General features: G+C 44.1%; 1 protein-coding gene across 1 annotated transcript; it reads right to left on the minus strand.

The window, feature by feature from the left end:
- Positions 1-443: 443 nt before the first annotated feature.
- On the minus strand, positions 444-8,605 carry DLEU7 (deleted in lymphocytic leukemia 7). The gene is made up of 2 exons (XM_015851993.2): positions 8,123-8,605; positions 444-778 (listed from the first exon to the last, which is right to left on the minus strand). Exons 1-2 carry the CDS (start codon positions 8,603-8,605, stop codon positions 572-574), a joined length of 690 nt encoding a protein of 229 aa, XP_015707479.1. The 3' UTR covers positions 444-571.
- Between the last annotated feature and the right edge of the window lie 302 nt (positions 8,606-8,907).

An 8,907-nucleotide genomic window follows, 5' to 3' on the forward strand; every position in this document is an offset into this window, starting at 1 on the left:
TACTCTTTTTCTTTACTCAGTGGAAGATATCGCACCTTCACCTTTCCATTGATTTGTTGGCTGACTAAGGGAAAACGTAATAAAGATTTAGCAGGCTGTCTTTATTTGCAATGTAATCAGGCTGTATACCTCCTCTTGAAGTGTTCCATGCTTAAACACTATATTTTCTCTGTCTCTACCAAGTGTCCACTCCATAAAGAATTACTTGGAAATGTATTTTCCTGAGTTGCGATGAAAATATAAATATTTCTGATGGTTTCGTATCAGCCTCTACCATTCTGTCTTCATTTTGAAACCTTATTATTTGAGAATCTATTCCTGTTGCTCCAGAGAAACTTCTGGAGATGATCCCAGCTCCCATTCCTATGACTTTGTTGTGAGTTTGATATGAGAAGGTTGTTCAATAGTTTACAGCAATATCGTCTCCATTGGGAAGTCTCCATTAGTGTAAAGTCAGCGGGAACTCTCGCTACAGTAAACATCTCCAGGATTCACCTTTCAAGTTATCTGTGATTGTTACAGGACTGTTACAGCTCATGTGCAATACAAGTTCCTTGGCCAATCTGCTGTTTCACACTGCCAGGAGATTTTGCAGGATTTGTCTCAGAGCAGATCGGGCTGGGATATGGGATTCTGAGGGGAAAACTGCCAGCGAACAAATGTGCTTCTCGATGATCATCTTCAGACACTGGTGTGCTTCATGCAAGTCTTTCTCAAATTGCTGTCCCTCTCTTTGTAAAGCCATGTGACTACAGATGTTTCTAAACTCAATGCTATCCTAAAAATAAAAGCAAAAAGAAGCGGGTGAAAAATAACTCTCCCCTGAGTTTTCCAGGCATGATTTTCTTGACATAAGCTTCCTAACTATGCACGTTCATCTCTGATTTAGTGTGAAACATCTTTAGTTTTGAGATACATGTAGTGTAACCACTAAATGCCACTGCAAACTCACTTGGCTGAAATCCTTGGGTAGCTGTTTCACCTATTCACTCTTAAGGGTCATTTGCCTTCCACAGGCGTCAGTGATTATTTTTTTTTTAAGTTCTGTTTCTTCCAGACAGAGCTTTAGTAGCTGTCCTCAGCAATTCATCTTCCCCTACACTGACAGGCAAGGATAGGACCTCAGGTAAATGTTATACCCAAACATCTCCTGAGAGTTCTCAGTGGCTCCCATGGGCACAATGTGACAGCAGTCCTCTGAAACACCACTTCTGTGTGGTGTCCTTCATCTGTGAGGTGACTGGGATCACCAGTGAGACAGGAGATCCTGATAACTCTGCTGGTTGTGCACCACAATGAATCATGAAGACTTCCCAGTCCCTCTGATGTATCAAGGTCTGGAGCTGAGAAGTGCTTTGATAACAACTTCACTGCTGGGGAAAATGCATTTCTTGACCCATTCCAGCCAACCTCACAAACTGCAACTCACAGAACATTCTGCCTGCTGGTTTCCCCTGAAAGATCAGTACTGCTGATGGCTGTGGGACCTTGTCATGCAGGGGCAACCAGTGCTAGACCATTGTGTTCTAAATCAGAGACAAGTGTGCATAGTCAGAAAGTTGCACATTTGGACGTGAAGAGGACAAAACATCTTCAGGCAGTAGGATCAGCCTCTGCCAGCCTAAAATGGATGCGCAAATGTGGTCTCAGTCAGAGCCTCTGCCTTCCCAAAGTCCCCCACACGATGAACTCATCTAGATAAACTGCAAGGAACAGAGGAGCCTTCTCCCGTGGCTTATGGCACACACCAGATTTTAGCACCTCTTACCTCCTACACTTGATGTATTTACTCTTCTAGTTAGTGGCAGCCTGTGCTTTTAGCTGAGAGGAAATTGAGTTTTAGGGTTATTCTTAAAAGCATGCAAGTTTAGACTTACGGTGGGTTTTGCCTTTGTTATTAAAAGAAACAAAGAAACCAGCTTTTAAAACTCCCTGTCACCCAGACAATCCCAGCTTCATAATGGCAGCAGCAAAAAGGATTTGCAGTTGAAGAATTGAAATGTGGGCTAATATCGAAAACAGTGCTGCGTGGTTACCCCAGCCAGCAAGCAGAAGGCAATCAGTGTGGAAATTTCTGAACTAGCCATCCGATACCATTCTTGGGCCTTAGGTATTGTACAATAGCAGTTGTGGGTCTGCTCTGAGCAAGGTGAACTCATCGCTCTGGCACACCCTGTGCTGAAATCCAGGGAGTCCTGAGTCAGGAGGTTAGCTGAAAAGCAGCCTTTTACACATATATTTCCAAAGTTTCCTTTTTCAGAAAGATTTTGATGTTTCCTTTGAAGGTCACCTTTCAAATCTGTTCTGTAAAGTTGCCTTAGGTATAAAATCCTTACTCAAATATATTAAGAGGTCAAATAAATTGCACTAAGTAAACAAGCTCTCTTTGCTCGCTTTTGCAGGTGTCCAGCACATGGAAGCTTTAGGATACATGACAGGGAATAAAAACTTGACTTATCTCTCCTTTCAGTAGAAGTAGATCATAACTAACTGGAGCAAGTTTCAGACCAAAAATTCTTTCCGTTTTAACTTCAGGAAGTAGGGCCCTTGTGAGCTGAGCTGATAGTAAGCAGCAGTTCGCGTGGTATTTTGCCATTTAAGAGATGCTAACAAGAATATCTACAGAGATCTGAAGTGTTTTCAATTGCAGGACAGGAGCGGATCCTCCCTGCAGTTTTCATTTGTCAAGATTCATATGTTTAGACAGATGAGTTAATAAAGAACCTCCCCCAGAACGAAAACACCATGGCCTACTAGTTTCAAGGCTCTCTAATTTATGGCTTAAAATTTTCCACTGCTCTGAGTCTGTTTCATGAAGTTGTCACTCAGTGGTAGGCTGAAGTTTCAGGATGTTTCTGATGGCCCAGCTTTTATTTTTGAACCTTAATGTAAAATTGATACTATCCACAAACTCGCTTCAAGTGAATGAAGAGGCCACTTTAATAAAGGCTCCTTTGGAGAAGATACAAACTGCTCGCTTCCATCTTTGATTTTACTCTGAAACGCCGACCTGACCCATCAAACATATTCCTACAGCTGGTTCTAACAGACAGCTGCCTTTTCCTTTTGCACGCTCAGATTTTAGACCCTGGCCCACTGCCAACCCTCAACATTTTTTCCTTAATCTCCACGCTCCCTTACGGATAAAATTTCCACTGAAGGCAGAGTGGCAGCGGTGCTGCCCTGGTCCAGGTGCTGGATGCTCTCCATGGTCAGCAGGCCAAAATCTGGGAGTTGGGATGAGAGTGCCGGAGCTCCTGATGCCCATTCCTGGTAACTCAGTGCCTCCACCCACACTGACCTATTTTATATGTCTCCAGAATAGTATCTCAGGATGGCTCAGCCTCTGGAGGAATAAAATGCTCGTGTAGGAAATGATGTGAAAGTCAGGGACAGCTTCCTCCTGGAGGTTCTTCACATGGTCAGAGGGGAGAACAGGAGCAGTTTACCAGACCCAGATTAAATGCCTGTCATCCTAAAGGATGGACTGAAAATGGAATTGCCTCCTTCTCTCTGGTGACTCTAAAAGTAAAGTGGCTTGAGCTGAGCACACCCAGCAAAGATGCCATGAAGCCTTCACTGGGTAGATGAAGGGTGAATGGTCTGTAGCACAAGTCCTGTGAGAAGCAGCTGAGGAAATAAGGATTGTTTAGTCTGGAGAAGAGGAGGGTCAGGTGAGATCTTTTTGCTCCCCACAAAACCCTGAAGGGAGGATGTGACGAGGTAGGGATTGGCCACTTCTCCCAAGCAACAGCGATAGGACAAGAGGTGTTAGCATTAAGTTGCACCAGGGGAGGTTCAGGTTGGATATTAGGAAACATTTCTTCTTAGAAAGAGCAGTGAGGCACTGGCACAGGCTGCCCAGGGAGGTGGTGGAGTCACCGTCCCTGGAGGTGTTCAAGAAACATTTAGATGTGGCACTGAGGGATGTGGTTAGTGGGTATGATGGGGATGAGTTGATGGTTGGACAAGATGATCTTAGAGGTCTTTCCCAACCTTAACAATTCTATGGTTTTATGAGCCCTGCCTCCTGTCACTACCCATCTCATCTTCTAAAACTATTGCAGTTGGAAGAGTTCTCTGAAGCCGTGTACCATCAAAAATGCTGGAGTTGTTAATAAGTTCTCGTAAAGTTTCTATTTCTGAAGAAAAAATAATCCCACAATCCCCTAGTGTAGTTCATTCTGCGGTTTGCTGTTGTAAAGACTCTTTCTAACACAGCAGGTGCAGATGCATGCGGCGTGCAGCACTATCGGATTAATAAAATTGAACTGCATAAGCATATTTCCTCTGAGCTTCCAGAAAGATCTTGGAGGCAATTCTTCACTTGAAAAACTTCAGATCGCTCATTTGTCAGTATTTAAAGAAAAAAAAATCCACCGAAACAAGTATTAATGCCTACGGCTTGCAAATAACTTTATGGAAGGTGAAGCAATCTTTTCCAGGATCAGCCTTCATATCAATTACTTTAAAAAATGAGTTCTCAAACCTATTACGTCCAGGAACAACTTCATAATATCAGTGGCTGCAAAATGAGAAACGTGCATGCTGGCACATTTGTTCAGTCCATGGTGGCAAACGAGGAGTCTGCTGCTGTTTTATGCGAATTCTAATGAAAGCAATTAATCTCGTTTCCGTCACCCCTGAGCCATTATTTATGAATCAGCCTTCAGATCTCTCACAGAGGGAAGAACTAGTGACTTTGGCACTGAGAACCCATCTCCGATTTGTTTTCGGAAATCAACAACCAGAAAACAAGCTTGTTAAGTACCAATAGAGATGTCACTGAGCCACAGCCATCCCTTCCATTTTCCTCCCCCAGAACGTGCAGATCCCCCCGGTGAAGAGTCCTATCCTTGTTCTGTGTCTTTGTTAGCTGTCCTGCAGAAAGCAGGCTATCTCTGAGTCTCCAGTTCACATGGCCAGAGTGAGTGATGCCTGATTCTGTGCCATTGTTTGGCCTGCAGTGGACTTGTGGTTTCCCTTTTGTCTAAATAAATGAGTCTAAATACAGTAGGAAAACAGAACAAGCAACCTGTGCTGCTGCTTGTCTTTGTGCTACCACTCAAGCCCTGGTGAAGAGACTTGCTCCTGGTACAAATGGAGTGCCACTAGACTAACCTCACAGCAGCTGCACTGTTTCACCTCAGTGGGAGATACAGGGCAAGGGAACTGTGGTAAACGTGCACCTCTGCTGATGCTACTCTAGACCCCCACCTTCTTCCTCCTCATCCAGCAGAGCAGCAGTACAGCAGCACATGGGCAGGAGAAGCTTGCACTGTCAGAAGCTTTTTTTTTATTATCCCTCCCTGCCAATCTGGCACTTTTTAGGGACAGTGTTTTCTTTTCCCCTTTAAAGAAAATACCATGACTGTTTTGCAAACGGGACGGCTATTTTAACTTCTTAGTATGATTTATATTCCACTCCCTGCTGGCTGCCATTGAAATTGGCCCAGTCCAATTCGCTCCACGTTTCTGATTTAGTACCGTTTGAACGACCCTTCGGTAACTCCAGCAAAGGAGACAGGATGTTATCAAAAAGCTGGAGTAATGCATAGCTGCACCTGAGCACAGCCAGGGCAAGCCACACACTGCTATTTTGGGAAAGTTTTCTACCTTTTATTTTTCCTTTTCAAATGCACTCAAATTGCTGCTTAAAATACAGAATCTCTCACTCTGTTAAAAAAGGGGAAAAAAAAAAAAAAAGGCTGTTCTGTTCACCTTGGCAGTGTGTAATTACAGGAGAGAGAAAATGTGGTGGTTATTACAGGGCGTCTTTGTGAAGGTATTAGGCGCTAGGAGTTTGCCTGTGGGTGCTGATGCCAACAATCAGCCAGGTGGGCAATGGGATGATGCAGCCAGCTGGATCCTGAGGTGAGGGGAAAGGGGCCCCCTGCCCATCCCATCTTCACACACACTGTTTGACTGAGCAAACTTTGTGGCGGTACTGCATACAAAACCAGTGATTGCACTCTGAGTCACTAGCAAAAGACTTCGAATTCCTGCAAACATGTCACTTTTCATCAGAAATTAACACACAGTTTTTAATTGCTGAGGAAATGCACTAACACACAGTGGAACTCAGCAGAGGGTATTTCCAGTACTCACAGGCACTTAAGTTTTGTCGTTCCCATTCCTCAAATCTAAATTTTCTTCAGTCCTTTGTCTGCCTATGTTGATGCCATTGTATAGGAAAATTTTTATCAGTACCAATACTTCAAAAAGAAACTGAAGAACAGACAGAGAACATACGAGAAACAAGGAAGTCAGGATTGCCAAGAGAGACCAGAAAGACTTAACTGTACCAAGAAATAAAAAGTACCAAATACTGATTGTGTGTGATTGTCTCTGGGCCATAAAGCCAAAATCTTCCTTCAAAAAACAGTGAGTGGAAGGACAAGTTACCAAGGGCTGCCATGTTGAAGGGATTTTGGCTGACTCATTTGCCAAGAGCTTATTTATAAGGGTTTGTTCATGTGAATTTATGAAGAGGTTATAATATAAATGGATCCCTTGAAATCCAATTTGCTTCAAAATCAAATCTGCAACAGTGAAATTACTTGCAGCTAAAGGGGTCAGTTATCCGTGACACAGAGCCTGTAGAAACCTAGCACAGAATTTATGTAACCTTCCTGTAAAACGGAAGGGGGGAAATGTCCCAGAGCTCAGTGGGTCATGATAATGGGTTTTCAATGAAGAAAAAACTAACTTAGCTTCAAGTGCAATAGGAAAATCAGAATCCAAAGTAAACTATATTCCCAGTGGTATCTAAACACATACATTCACACAAGCAATATTAAGGTAGTTTTGGGAAAGAATAGGAAGAAAATAAAACCTTCCTTGAGACGGCTGTATTTTATCAAACCAACTTTTGTTTATACAGAAATAAATTGCATTAATTTTAAATTATAAGCATTGAAGCAATCTTGCTGTAAAATTCATATTACAGAAGTCAAAACTATCTTTGCACTCTCATTTTTGAAGTGTGTTGTCTAACAATTTTGGCTGATTTTTAACACGCTCGTGGGTAGCTTCTATTATCACCCCTACCACCTCTGGGCAATTTGGATCCAAATCTTCAACATTTGCTTCTGGTGATTGCACTTATCATTGAGTTGTATCTTGACTCGAGATAACTCAGATGTGATTTTTCACAGACTATGAGCAATCACAAAGCTAGTCAGACCCAGCACACTGGTCTTGCACACTGCAAGATGCTATCTTCACATCTCAAATTCACCAGCAATATACTGAGAAACCCAGTCTTAATTTGTTTTTCCCTACAAAAAATCAACCATCATATCAGACTATGTGGCTACTTCTTTGTCACTTCCCTATCCTTCATCTTCCCATACTGTGGTGGTCTACTCTGGGAAGACTAGTATAAAGGAAAAACAGCATATTTTAATTGTATCTCAACTTGCATGATGGTTGGAGACAACTACTAATGGAGTTTGTGTGGTATGCATCTTCGCTACTAAGGGCTGGCTAAGAACTGCAGTCTTGTTCTACGTAGTACACCCAAGGCTCATCCTAAGGTAAGCTTTGAGGCAGTGCCAATGTCATCTGACTTGGAGTGAGACATATCGGACTGCTTAACCAACCCCTAAAACCATGACTTACAAGTTCACGCCTAAGCTTTCTCTTAATTTTCTTCAAGAATTAATATGCATAGTCATTGCATTTATTGGAAAACCCTCAGGAAAATGTTTGTTGGGTCTCATATGCTGGATGTATGGTGTACAATTGTGCCATGGGCTCTGCTGGGTAGTCACATTCCTTTTGTAGGTTACTGGTCATCTCTGCATCTTGTGCTGTTCTTTGGCTAATTTAGGGAAATTTAAGCACTAACTTTTGGAAGATCTCAGAGTAATATTTCCAGGTTACCCAGTGTGAAAGCAAACCAAAAAGTGCTTTTGTCACCTGAATCCTTGTGATGCAACTACACCGAACTATCAGTACCTCATCAACTGTATTGCAGGCTATAGGTTTAGATGAAAATTAGTGGACATGACACTTCCAGTCCACAGGGCAAAACCCAGCACATGCAGTTACCAGTGCAGTCAGCAGCTCCTTTGCAAAAAGCCCCAAAAACAAGTTATTGTTTTTGTCCCTTACTTACTTTTGGGTGGAGAGGAAAAGAATGCTGCTGTACAAGAGGGAGCAGGAAGGTCTGCTCTACTGTTACAAGCCGGGTGGTTGCATCCACTACTCGGGACAGCTTGCTGCACAGAGCCTTCTCTCGTAGTGTCTCAGGCCTCTCCAACCTGAGTTGCAACCGCTGCTGTGGCCTGGGCTCCCCTAGGCTGAGGGGAGTTGGGTCTCCACTCTCCTCTTCTTCCTCTAGACTTCTCCCTGGGGCTTTTCTCTCCTTCTCCAGCTCCCGTGCCCAGCCAAGCCTAGCCACCTCAGTTTTCCTTCCTGGGCTGAGCCAGGCTGAGCCATGCTGGCCAGTGCCATCACTTTGGGCCTGGAAAGGCTGTGAGGGGCTGCAGGGTGGGTGAGGGGCTGCATCATCTTCCCTGCCTCCCCACACTGCCTGGAGTGTGCGGAGAGCCTCTGCCTGGTGCTCAAGGGACTGGAGCAGAACAGCCACACCAGCCATCAGCCTCCTTCCCCCCACAGTCCTGACTGCAGCCTCTTAAGCCCTGTTGTGCCCCTTCCCTCCTCCGTATCTCTCATCCCGTGGTGGGTGGCTGCTGACCCTGCCCCACCCCAGGCTTATTTTGGCAGATTTGGGGGAGGTTTGCACATCCCCAGCTGGGTGCAGAGCAGGGCGCGGTGTAAATCCCTCCACCATTTCCACTGGGACCAGCCTTGCCAGGCCTGGCCCATCCACAGTTTGGCCTCAGCCCTTTGAGGGCAGCTTTATAAAGCTGGGTGCTGAAGGATTTTACAACGTGCTTC

The sequence above is a fragment of the Coturnix japonica genome, chromosome 1 (assembly GCF_001577835.2).
Source record: "Coturnix japonica isolate 7356 chromosome 1, Coturnix japonica 2.1, whole genome shotgun sequence".
NCBI lineage: Eukaryota > Metazoa > Chordata > Aves > Galliformes > Phasianidae > Coturnix > Coturnix japonica.

Excerpts from the sequence above, each read along its gene's own strand:
- DLEU7 (XM_015851993.2), bottom strand. The coding sequence starts at position 8,605 with ATGGCTGGTGTGGCTGTTCTGCTCCAGTCCCTTGAGCACCAGGCAGAG. Across the intron at positions 779-8,122 it reads CTTTTCCTCTCCACCCAAAA|GATAGCATTGAGTTTAGAAA; the intron begins GTAAGTAAGGGA and ends TTTTATTTTTAG.